Source organism: Lissotriton helveticus, chromosome 1_1, assembly GCF_964261635.1.
Source record: "Lissotriton helveticus chromosome 1_1, aLisHel1.1, whole genome shotgun sequence".
Taxonomy (NCBI): domain Eukaryota; kingdom Metazoa; phylum Chordata; class Amphibia; order Caudata; family Salamandridae; genus Lissotriton; species Lissotriton helveticus.
This window is the reverse complement of record NC_136057.1, coordinates 1,868,732,165-1,868,745,642: the sequence shown is the minus strand read 5'-3', so window position 1 is coordinate 1,868,745,642 and position 13,478 is coordinate 1,868,732,165. Positions and strand designations below refer to the sequence as shown.

The 13,478-nt window shown below is 47.4% G+C and overlaps 1 protein-coding gene across 1 annotated transcript in view; it reads right to left on the bottom strand.

Annotated features, from left to right (window-relative positions):
• The window catches only part of TNN (tenascin N), a 181,234-nt gene that overhangs the window by 23,512 nt on the left and 144,244 nt on the right, over positions 1-13,478 (bottom strand). The window contains exon 10 of the mRNA XM_078641976.1: positions 981-1,132. Coding sequence (XP_078498102.1) covers positions 981-1,132 — 152 coding nt within the window. The remainder of the gene's footprint in view (positions 1-980; positions 1,133-13,478) is intronic.

Below are 13,478 nucleotides of genomic sequence, written 5' to 3'. Positions count from 1 at the left end.
GCACTCTATAACTGAAAAGGAAAAAGAAGTACAGCCACCAGAAGGTTTTCCAAAGTTAGTGAATTTCAAAAAAAGTCAAAACAAGAAAAAACTATGAGCCAGGAGTCCTCTTGTAGTAAAAATACACCTTCACTTTATGGTCACTCACAATTCAGGAGTCATGTAAGAGTTCACTCACTCTCTCTGGTCACTTACAATCTATCCAACCTAAATTATGCTCAAGCCACAGTAGAGGCAGTCGTTAAGGCCACATAGTATTCAACCATGCCCTCTGGTGCTCATTTCATAGTTCAACAGCACTTTGTATTCACTTACAATAAATACAGCTTTGTCAGTTGTCAGGTCAGAGTATATTTATACTTTGTGGTTACACACAATTCACCCACACTCAATTGTGTATATTTCACAGTATAATCCAACCGTGTCTGTCTGTGGTCGTGTCCCAATATACCCACGCTCTTTGTTCACTTTCAGTCCATCCACCCGTCAGTGGTCAAGTCACCCTTGCTCTTTCTTGGGACCCTTCCATTCCAGCCACATGTATCAGCAATCACGTCACAGCATAAACACGCTTCATGCTCTCTGGCAATGCTCTGGTGTCCATCTGTGGCAATGCCACAATACTCCCGCACTCTTTGATCACTTACAATCCATTGACTTTCATCAGTGGTTATGTCCCCTATGGACTATGTCCTTGATAATGTCAAAATACATCCAAGAGCTGTTATCAGTTATACTCCATCCAATTCTGTTTGTGGCCATGCGATAGTAGGCATTTGCTCTGTTTTATTTTATAATCAGTCCACCTCTGTCCTTAGTTATGGTGCATACACCCACATTCTATGGTCGCATATAACCCATGCAAACTATCCATCCCTATTGTCAGTCATGCACAGTGGGTCCACACTTTTCAGAAACTTCCATTCCATCCACTCTGCCCTTGCTCATGGTGGATACACCTGCTCTCTGCAGTCACTTACAATCCATCCACCTCCGTCTGTGGACATGTCACAGTACACTTCCATAGGTTTGCTGACGTCGCCTCCTAGGTAGATGGTGTAGATGCCGCTGGTGGTATTACCATTCTGTCGGGCCTGGCTGCAGTCCGCAGGGTGTTTGTACAGCAGACTTACTGTGGGAAAGGGACCATTTCAGAGAAACATCAGTGGAAGTTGAAGACCAACAGAGAACAGTGCATAACTTCTCAAAGGCATTTATGCTTCTAAAATACGATGAGGCATCTTTGCACATTCTTCTTCAACTGTAATGTATCCTAAGCTCTGGTTATGAGAGTTTTGTTTCGTGTTCCTATAAATGGTTATTTAACCAAGTTAATTCACAACAACCCATTGTACAAGTGTGAGTACAAAGAAACTGAAGCACTTAGGGGCATTTTACAAGTGAATAGTGAAGTGTGGCGTTAAGCAAAAATTGTTAACGCCACGCTCTGCCATTCTGGGCAGGGATTCGCTGTATTTACAAAGAAATGACACATCCCTGCGTTGTCCCGAGCACTGGCGCTAAACTCAGCTGCCTAGCGCCAATGTATGTGAGAGAGCGCAAACTGACCTAAATGTATGAGTGCATCACACTTACCCGTAGTAAGCACAAATCATGAGGAGAAATGCCATGAGTGCTAGTAGTATCTGCAATTATATTCTGAATGTATAGATAATGTAGAGATTTAAGTAGAAATGGAACTAATACAGAAATGTGTGACACTATATGATTCTATTAGATGTGATTATTCCTGAATCCATGTCGTGTAGCTGCTAAAATGTAAGATGGCATGTGGTTAAACGCAGAATGTGGTAGGCCTCAGGGCCAGAGCTAGAAGGGAAGGGGAAGGTGTTTCTTTTCACGACATAGATTGAACTAATGTTTTGGTCATTGCATTAATGGGCCATGATTTATAGATGTGTTTACTGAATAATAGAATAAGAGTATTAACATGCTTTAATTAAAGAAGAAGTTGAATGCTATAATCATTATGAGAAATGCTGTAGGCCTGAAATGTTTTAACATTGATTTACACGTATTGGTCTGGGCCGAGAAATGTTGCGAACCTTTTTGGAAGTCTATGAGAGTTGGGTTCTTGGCTGCAGATGTCTGTCTGCAAGAGAAAAGGGAGGATCCGATTATAAATAATATGAATAGAGGTCTGTTCAGTAGACGGCCCAGACATGGAGGAGGGTTCCGGAATGTTTTAAGGGGTATCAGCGGGCCGGAGAAGAGTCTGAGAAGCAAGGTCAACTCCAACGTATGAGGCCCAATACAAAGCAGCATGGAAAAAGCCAGAAGCTACACCACGTGAGGGGCGTCTCATGAGGGGCGTCTCAAATGTTGTTGACTGTTTTGTATTAGGGACAGCACCCCTGGGTGGAGTTAGAGCAGATGCCTGAGGACCCTTTAGAGAGCGGATGGGTAGGCAGAGAGGGGTCATGACTGGAGAACTATAGGTTTTCACCAAGAGACTAAGAGTGAGTGACTTCCCTTGGGGGTCATTCACTGCTGACACCTTTTGTTAGGTTGAGACTTGGTTAAGTAGGGATACCATCTAGAGCAGGGTAGGGACAGCCTAACCTGTGTGTTTTCCTCCAACTTAAATGAAGGAGAGATCTCAATATGCGTCAATGCTGATAGCTTTATTATTCTTAGAACTTGTGCTGGTAATTTCCGTTGCTCGTCTGAGGGCTTTCAGAGAGCACATGTATGTAGTTGGACCTGTGTATCTCGTGAATCTCATTCTGAGATGCCTGTACTTGCAGCTTATCCTAACCTTACAATAAACTTTTGAAAGCTAGAAGTTGTTTGTGATCTTTTGGAGCGGAGTCCTTTATTGGGTGAACTAACTTGGTAAGAGAGGCACTTTCTTCCTTCAATGACAGGCAACAAAGGTTCAGTCGACCAGATCGGGGTTTAGATCTATAGTGATAAGGTATCGATCAAAATCTCGCCCTTCCAGTTGGTAGCTATAGAGGATGGTTGCCTTCTTGAGGACGGTGACCTAGGCCAGGTTAGCTTACCCCAAGGCCCTTAGAGATCGATGATCGGAAGAACCGCCCGCCGAAGAAGATCCGGATGACGTGAGACAGAAAAAGCAGCAGTATCGGTCGAGAGTGAGTATAAAGGGTCATGCGTGTTAGATTGCGGTGTTTTTGTATTGTATCTATGTTGTAATGTCTGGCGGAGTTGAATGTCTGTAGAGTGACTGTGGAACAGGTTGTGAGCGCGCGCAACCGGTGGAAATCTTAAGTGCAAGGAGAGCTTAAGTGGTTCGGGTGTATCGGACACCCAGAGTAATTGTCAAATAGTGTGAAGGGGGTCATGAGGTACCATTGATCACCCGAAAGACCGAGATAGGGGGAACGTAAGAGTGAGTGCGTGAGTAACGGACGCTGGTCGGAGGTTACTGTGTGTGTAAGCAACCTATCAGAGAGACGATAGACATTTCGTCAGTTGTGTTGACAATTACATATAGACTGTGGACGTACAGTCGAGGGAAGTGACCGCTTGGTCGGAAGTAGTCATTTTTCGGTGTATGAATGGGACGCATGCATGACCGGGAGACGAGTTGAGAAAGGAGGGGTGCTGCTGCGAAGCGGAGAAAAGTGACGTCAGGAAGTGTCGCGCAGTGATTGGCTGACCGGAGAAAGACCGCGCTGTGATAGGCCAGCTAGCAAAGACGTCAGAAAGTGTCGAGCTGGGATTGGCCGACCGGAGAAAGACCGCGCTGCGATAGGCCAAGTTAGCAAAGCCGCGTTAGGATTGGTGGATTGTCATCAGGAAGTAAACAGAGTAGCGAGGCTGGATATTGTGCGCATAATTATGAAGTGTTTTAAATGGCTGAGAGCGGCGTTTAAAAAAGAGAAGCGGGGATCGGATGAAGGGGAAGAAGCCCCGCCGGAGGGTACGCCGGCTCGTTACATGGCAGTGAATGTTGGGCTGCATACGATCCTTTGGATATCAGAGTGGAGTAAGATCACGGAAGGAAATGAGGAACTGACGTTCCCGAAGTACGGGACGTTCAGATTAGAGGTGTTACATCGATTAAAATCAGTCATGACCTCAATGAGACCCTTGCCTAGACCGACCCAGTTTGAAGCCCTTGATGCATGGATTAGGGCAGCGCATGAAAAAAATATGAACAGACGACAAGAAAGGGTGAAACGATCGGTAAGGGCAGTGCAGGATGCCAGGTGGGATGCGGATGCTAAAAGATGGAGAGTGCATAACATGGAAGTAAATAAACTGTACCCGGTGTTAGAGGTGCCCGGAAATAAAAGCCCCCTAGAAGAGGATGATGAGAGCGAAACAGAGGACAGCCTGATAAACAGACTATTGACAGACAGGCCACCCCCGTATAATAGAGCAGGGGGAGAGGTCGAGCATAGTGAAAGAGAAAAGGGGGGCAATGCAGGGGAGCATGGACCGCTTCCCAGTTCAGAGTGGGATCCTGAGGCAAAGAAAGAGCTGTCCCAGCCTAGTCAGGTGCAACAGGTAGTCGGGAGGTTTGTGGTACAAAGAGCGCCGGAAACGGAGTGCGCCACATCCTACGGATTACCAGCTGCACTACAGGTACCTGTTACCATAGGTCCTATAGTATCGATATATGACCCAGAGAGAGCAAGAGGGGAAGAACGGGTACGGAAGGACGGAGAAAGAGCAGAGACGGCAAGGAGGAACGATACGATCAATTCCCCAAGTCAGATGCCGATACCCAGAGAGTGGAGCACCCCGATGCACACAGCAGGGGATCCAGGAGGGGATCCTGGGGGCCCTAGATGGCCAGTGGATCTGAGGGGATCTGGACGAAAATCCTTTCAAGAGCTAAATGAGTACATGAAGAAGTGGGATGAGGCAGTGGAGGCTCACAAGAGCATCATAGCTGCAGAAGCTGAAAGGGAAAGTCAGGACAGCAGAGCTCGGACTCACTGCGGGGCTGGGGAGAGCAGCCCGGAGTGGGACTGGAGAGAGAGAGATAGTAGGGGAGTCACCCATTGGGCCCGGAGTGGAGATAGAACGGACCTGGAAAACGGGGGCCCCGGGAGTGGAGGGGTGGCGCGCCCAATACTCAGTGAAGGGGAGAGGAGAACGCAAGAGTACAGAAACAGCTTTAAGTGTACCCACTGTGTGCCCGGCACCAGAGAACTGAATGGGAGTTGTGAGAGGTCGCACCATAGTCCCTGTGATGACGGACACGAGCGCAGCCCAGGGAATATGGGGAACCAGGAAGGATCGTATCGGATACTGAGCGATACTAGGCAAAGGGAGAGTAGCGACCAGAGGGAAAATAACAGAGAAGAGTACGGTGAAAGGAGAGAAGCAGGAGAGAGTGGGCAGAGCAAGAGTGGGGGTAACAGGCCCGTGTTCCATCACCTTCCAAGATCGGATGGCCGAGCATGGGACCTGGAGAGATGGGAGCAAGGGAGAGCACTCATTAACTCTCCCGAGCCCAAACGTAGAGCTCGGAGTTGGGATGGTAGGGAGACCAGTGAGCCCCCTTCGAAAGACATATTGCGAGCTGAGATAAAAGCTAAGAGACTCGATGTCGCCAGCTTAAGGTCAGACCTGGATGACATGATAGATGGTACCCTGCCTTTAGAAAGAATGGAAATGTATGAGCAGGATGAAATACTGTATATGGCAAAGGACATCACTCGAAAAGCGAGAGCAATCCATGAGAAGTTAGTCGAACTAGCAGGCAAATATATGGTGGACCTGTCAAGAACCAAAGCATTACAGGGTAACCACAGGCTACATTACACAGATCGAGACCTAGATGAGAGGAGAACGATCGGGCTGAAAACGCACATAAGGGAACTGATCACTGGAATAAGGACATGGAGGGCACTAGATAAGTGGGAAGAGAGGTGGTCCAAGAAAGGGACCGTCAGGAGAAGCACGCTTGGTACGACACCAGGAAGGCTGCAGGGAATAGAAGCATACCCTTTGCGTGAAGTCGCAAATGGGAATTATGTACATGTCCCTTGGAGTAGGGGAGATTTAGCTGCTTTTACCACCTCCTTCCCCAAATTGCGGGAAAGCCCAGTGGAGTGGTACAAGCAAGTTGAGAGATTTGTAAAAATCTCAAAGGTCCTATGGATAGATCTGAACACGCTGTTTGACATTGTAGTACCAGGAGATCTGTGGACAGCATGCAAGGTTAGCGCTGAGTGGCCCACAACGGAGCCGGAGAGAGATGCTAAGACTAATGGGCCGTCCGAGATTGTGATGGCAAAATTCGAGAGAGTGATGACTTGGCTGAAAGAGAAAGTGCCAATGCAAGACATAGATTGGGTCAAAATAGACCGAACCAGACAGGAACCCAAAGAGACAGTTCACGAATATTATGAGAGATTGCTGAAGGCGTTTAAACAGTATAGCGGCTTGGATGTAATGGATCCAAAAGACATAGGGCAATTTGTGTCCAAGTTCGTCCTGGGACTGAGACCGGATATTAGTTTAATGATTCAGCAACACTTGATTTGTTGGCAAAATAGACCCCTAGACGAAATACTGAGATATGCCAGGTACTGCTGTGATGAGATAGACTCCAAGGCTAAGAAACTAAAAGAAAAATTGATGGTGGTACAGATGCAGGCAGCAGGGAAGGGGGGACAGCAGCAACAGCAGCAAGGAACAGGTACAGGAGGAAAGAAGCAGTACAGTCAGAACAGGGGCAATGAGGAGAGTTCCACCTTTAGACCCAGAATAGACATAGCTGCCTTGAAGAAAACGACTAGGTGCCACCAGTGTAACGAGGTGGGGCATTGGAAACGCGAGTGTCCCTACAATGTAGAGATAGGAGAACAAGAGGAAGAGGAGGAAGAGGTCCAGAGCGCGCCTACGAGAGGGGTGACGCCATACCAGGGAAAGGTGCTCAAAGGGGGGGGGGCTCCTCCCCGAGCCCAGTTCCCGCAACCTCCCCGAGTAGGGAATATGGGTAAGACCTATAGACAGATGCCCCTGTTTGTAGAAGGAGAAGAGTGCTATTATGTGGACCCATTAACCGGACAGAGAGTGGAAAGAGAAGACTGCACCCTCGGGGCAGCCTTGGAGGTGGACCAGAGGGGACCCTATGTCGAAGCAGAAGTAGCAGGGTGCCCCACGACATTTCTGGTGGACACAGGAGCCACTAGGTCCACGATCAGATCAGCTGCAGTTCCAGACCTGCCCATGTCTGGAGAGACCATACAAGTGGTGGGGGTCGCAAACAGGAGAATAACCAGCCAATTGACAGAACCGGTACAGGTGAAAATAGGGAAGTACAGCGATGAGCACCAGTTTGTGGTTTGCGATTCAAGTCCTGTGTGTCTGCTAGGCAGAGACCTGTTGTGTAAATTGAATTGTACAATATACTGTACACCTCAGGGAGTGGAGGTATTGACCAATGATGATGACGCAGACTTCAAAGTTGCAAACTCAAGAATATGCGTGGAGCTGTACCCTACTTTGACAGTAGATGAGCTCCCCTGGGACTTGAGAGAGACAGTGGCACCAGAAGTATGGGACTTCACTGGGGAAGAGATTGGATTGGTCAAAGGGGTGGACCCAGTGAAAATTGTAGTGAAACCGCATGCTGAGTTCCCAAGAACACCCCAATATAAATTGACTCCAGAAACGATTGCAGGCATAAAACCCGTGATCGAGTCCATGATTAAACAGGGAATACTGAAAGAAATCGTGGGTAGTCCATGCAACTCCCCGATTATGGGTCTGCAGAAACCAAATGGGAAATTCCGGATAGTACAGGACCTTCGAAAGATTAATAACATAGTCGTTTCGTGTTGTCCAGTGGTACCGAATCCATCAGTGATACTGTTTCAGATTCCATTCCAAGCTGAGTGGTTCACTGTGATTGATCTTTGTCAGGCTTTCTTTTCGATCCCTCTGGACGAAGAAAGCCATTTTCTTTTCGCATTTAAGCTGGAAGGTCGCGTCCTAACATGGTGTCGTATTCCTCAGGGGTATACAGAGAGCCCATCGATCTTTAACCAGCTTTTGAAGAAAAATCTTGAAAGTCTAGTGCTGCCCCAGAAGTCAGTTCTGGTCCAGTACATAGACGACCTCCTCGTGGCGTCAGAAACAGAAGAAGCTTGCAGGGAGGACTCCATTGCTTTGTTAAATCACCTAGCTGCCAATGGGCACAAGGTGTCCCCGGGAAAGTTGCAGTACTGCCTGACAGAAGTGCAGTACTTGGGACACAGAATAGAGAAAGGCAAACGAAAGGTGTCACCAGACAGGATAGAGGCGATCATGAAAATGAATGCGCCTAAGACACAGAGAGAGGTCAGGATGTTCCTAGGGATGGTGGGTTATTGCCGACAGTGGATCGCGAACTTTTCACTGAAAGCAAAGCCCTTGCAAAAACTGACGCATAAGGAGGTGAGCGATCCGGTACCATGGGACAAAGACTGTTTGATGGCATTCCTACAGCTGCGAGAGGACCTGTGTCGTGCTCCGGCATTGGGAATGCCTGATTACAATAAACCATTTTTGCTTTACTGTTGTGAGAGAGAAGGTTGCGCGTTGTCTGTGTTAGTCCAAATCCATGGGAATGCCCGTAGACCAGTTGCTTATTTCTCGGCTACTTTAGACCCAGTAGCCGCAGCGTTGCCCGGATGTCTCAAATCCGTTGCTGCAACGGGTGTCAGCATTGAGAGATGTGAAAATATCGTCATGGGGCACCCGTTAGAGGTGTGCGTGCCCCATTCTGTTGAACTGTTGATGACCAGGACCAAAACACAGCATCTGACCAACAGCAGGCTCACGCGCTATGAGCAAGTTATTCTTGCTGCAGAGAATGTGACCCTCAGGAGATGCTCTGTTTTGAACCCTGCCACCTTGATGCCACTCCCAAATGATATCGAGGATGATGATGAATGTACAGACCATGACTGCCTCGATGTGACTGAACTATGCACCAAACCCAGACCCGACATCGTAGATGAGCCACTGACCGACCCAGACGAAATTTTCTTTGTCGATGGCTCATGTGTAAGAGACGAAGTCGGGCAGTTGAGAGCAGCTTACGCTGTTTGTACAATTACTGGAGTGGTGGAAGCTGGGTGCCTGGAAGGAGTACACTCCGCTCAGGTAGCCGAGATTATTGCCTTGACACGTGCTTGCTTGGCAAGCAATCAAATTCGAGTCACCATATACACCGACAGCCAATATGGTTATGGGGTGGTTCATGATTACGGGCAGTTATGGTCTCAAAGAGGGTTCATGACCTCTTCAGGCTCTCCCATTCGCAATGGAGAGTTTGTGCGCCTGTTGTTAGAGGCGTTGCAATGTCCAGCAGGTATCGCAGTTGTAAAGTGCACCGCACATACCAGAAATGTGGACTTCGTCTCGAAAGGCAATAGATATGCCGACGAAGTCGCGCGGTATTGCGCGGAACAAGGGTACTCTTTCACAGAAGTGGAAGTGGGTGGAATAAATGTAAGGACTGAATTAGCCATGATATTGGAAACTGTTGATACTTGGGACGAACTGGCAAACATGCAAGAAAATGCTCCTGATTTTGAAAAAGAAACATGGGAAAAGGCAGGATGTGTAGTGGGTGAGTCCCATTTTTGGGTCTCAGCAGATGGCAGAGCAGTGTTGCCCAATGAGATGGTGAGCCCAATGGCCAGACACATACATGGTCCCGTACACCTAGGGAGAGACGCTATGCTGAGAGTGTTTAGACAGACTTGGTACAATCCTAAGTTTAGAATAGCAGCAGAAGCAGTGTGCCAGCGTTGTGTGACCTGTCAGCAGCTGAACGTAGGGAAAAGAACACCAGTTGCACTGAGTCACATAGGAAGGTCTGGAGGTCCATTCAATCGAATGCAGATAGATTTCATTGAAATGCCGAGGTGCAACCGCCTCCGCTATGTCCTGGTGGTTGTTTGTGTATTCTCTAGATGGGTTGAGGCATACCCTACACGTAGGTGCGACACCCTCACAGTGGCCAAGTTACTGCTTAGGGAACTCATTCCGCGCTTCGGGGTGCCGGCCTCTTTGGAATCAGATAGGGGAACGCATTTCAACAGCGAGCTTGTGAAGATGATTTGTGCGGCTCTAAACATAGATCAGAAATTGCATTGCAGTTACCGACCAGAAGCCTCAGGAATTGTGGAGCAGATCAATGGCACGATCAAAGCCAGAATTGCAAAAGTGTGTTCCTCAACGACCCTGAGTTGGCCTGACGCCCTGCCATTGGTCCTCATGAGCCTTCGTAGTACCCCAGACAGAAGAACGGGGTTGTCACCACATGAGGTGTTAATGGGGAGAACAATGAGGCTGCCATCTGTCCCAACTACTGCACTGTTAAATATCACAGATGATATGATCCTGGACTATTGTAAGGGGCTGTCTGACGCCATTCATTCTGTGTCCCTTCAGGTGCAGGCTGCCGAGGTTCCATCGTGCCAGGGCCCGTGCCATGACCTGTACCCTGGGGACTGGGTCCTGGTGAAAAAACATGTGAGAAGAAGCTGCTTGGATGTTCGTTGGCGTGGGCCCTTCCAGATCATCCTGATCGCGAATACGGCTGTAAAGGTGGGAGGCCTGCCCAATTGGATCCACGCGTCACATACGCGAAGGGTTCCAGCACCTCGGGAAGAAACAGCTCCTCTCTCGGATAGACGTCCAGCAGAGGACCGAGAAGCCATAGAGGGGGCTAGCCAAGCTGTAGAGGTGCCAGCGGAAGCAGGGAACGAGTCTGACCAAGCTGAGGACGGTCAGTACAACAGCGAAACAGACGACGCTACAGAAGGAGAAAGTAGCTGGGAGTACGAGTCAGACACTGACAGGTCTGACAGAGAGCGAGAACAGACAAGAAGGAGAAGGAGTAGAAGGGCACGTGGAGAAGCTAATTGGCCGCAAAGAAGGAGCTCTAGCCTGAGGTCAACTCCAGAGATAACCCTCCCTCCGATATCAGAAGACTCAGACCCGGAAGAAGGTGCTCAGGGCGCGGAAGCACCGGACCGAAGAAGGTCAAGAAGAGTGCGTGTGCCTAGCAGAAGATACTCCACACCTGAGTGGACATATCTGGCGACAAATGTCTTTGAAACAGGAGACAGGGAGGATTCGAGCGGTGGTGGTGTCCAGTTCTGAGCCCATCGTCACCGTGGAAATACGACTGTTGGTACCCGGAGTCGAACAAGAAGGGTCACTAACATTCATGCTCCCCAGACCTCCCCGCCTCAGCAAGTTAAAACACATGTTTCTCTCAGAATTGCAATTCCCCGACTTTGGTACAACGATAACAGCTCATGAAGAGCACAATCTTCGTTTGGAAATACTGAACTTTGCTATCGAAGCTGCAGGCACAAACCTGATAGTAGATGCTTAAAGGACTTTGTAAATAAAGCGAGCAGAAAAAGAAGATTACCTAGCGCCCAGGAAGCAGAGAATATTAGGGACCTTCCCTTGAGTTGATGGAGAAGGGCTAGGGTTGTCTTTATTGAACTGTTAAAGGACCTTTGCGAAGAAGGTTGTCAGCTTCCAGTTGTGTGGATTTTAAAGACAAAAAGAGTAAAAAAAAAAAGAGACTGTAAAGGAACGAGAAGAAAAGAACTTTGTGCCAAGATAAGAGAGAGCCATATTGTCTGACGAAATGGAAGCCGGCACCCAGAACCGCAGAGCTAAATGTATAATAGGTACACTAATAGTAGGAGTGATAATATTAATAGCTTTAGTGGTAACAATTTCTTATGTAAAGGGACATGAGGAAGAGGCGAAGGTAACTGATGTGAAATCTGTAGAAACGCTTACACCCACTGTTGCTGGTGAGAAAAGGGAAAACACTCAAGAGAAAGCGTTATTAGCTGCAGAAGCCCGCAGGTTACACGTAGATGAGTCCCAAGGAGACTTTAGGTCAAATGCTTATGCTAAACTCTTATATGAATACGTGGATGCCATGGAGGTTAAGGACTGTTACGTCTGCATGCAGTTGCCGGCGTCTGTAGATGAAGGCATTAGATATCATCACCTCCCGCTGACATATGGCATTACATGTAGCTTATTGCTTAGTATATTTTATGGGAGAGATAGTTTTGAATACTATTTCTCCAACTATGATTCAGTGTTGCCAGAAGTCCCAAATTATAAGCAGATGAACAAATGGGACTACTGGAAGAGTGAAGACAGATTGGCCAAGTTCTTCATTCCTTGGATTACCTTAGATACTTCACATGCCCGTAGAAATAACCTGACATGCAAAGTGTCAGAAGTCGAGAAGAAGTTCATAGGGCAGGTGGATGATCGTTACAGGAGACAAAAGATTTTGAAAAAATCAGGACAATGGAAAACAGATTGGACCGAGGAAGAGAAGGCACACAAGAGAAAGGGTAGTAGTGGTCCAATAGCTTTAGATAAGACGCAGAAAGGAAAGCTATGTCTTCACCGAGCCAAAACGTATTACGAAAATGTATACGTGGGAGAAGTCAGTTGTGAACATGCTTTCAATATAGAGTACTATACTAAAGATTTCCTGAAGGGAATGCAAGTGATTCCAAATGTGTATTTTGTATGTGGAAGAAATGCCTACGTGAGACTACCTGACAACTGGTATGGATCATGTTACCTAGCAATTGTCTTCCCCAAAATATATCATGCACAAGACTTAGAGATCATCGAGGGCAAGACATCATCGAGGGGAAGGAGAGATATAGGAGATGCAGAAATGGTTGGAGATGTCTTTGGAGCTATGTTCCCTCTTTTGGGACTAATCCTTAATGATGTTAAAATTAGACGACTGGCAACAGTCGTCGACAGATTGTCTGCCAGCACTGCTCAGTCCTTAATGCTGGTAGAAGGAGAGATGCAATCGATAAGGGCTATGGTTCTTCAGAACCGTCTTGCGTTAGACGTCCTACTAGCAAAAGAGGGCGGAGTCTGTAAGGCTTTGAAGGTCCAGGAATGTTGTACTTACATTCCAGACAATTCAAAGCCCCTTGAGAAAGTTATTAGGAACATAACTGATATTCACAAGGAGATCGAAGACTTGAGTAGAGAAAATGTCTGGGAAAAGGTGGGCCACGGAATGAGTGAAGTTGGAGGGTGGATCTCCACCTTAGGCAAAAGCTTTGTGTGGTATATACTAAAACCTATCATCATAATATTGATCTGTGGGATCATATTGTGGGGATTGGTGAGGGTATTCAAATGGTACAGAGCAAGAAGGTCAGAAAGGGCCCAAAGAGAGCAGCTGCAGAGATTGGCTGCCATACAAGATAATCAGTACAGGAGTCTGAGGGCTCTGGAAACGCAGAGACAAGTTATGCTAGCAATAACTGCAGTTTAAATGTTAGTGATGACCCCGAGAGGTCATCAAAGGGGGGAACTGAGAGAGCGCAAACTGACCTAAATGTATGAGTGCATCACACTTACCCGTAGTAAGCACAAATCATGAGGAGAAATGCCATGAGTGCTAGTAGTATCTGCAATTATATTCTGAATGTATAGATAATGTAGAGATTTAA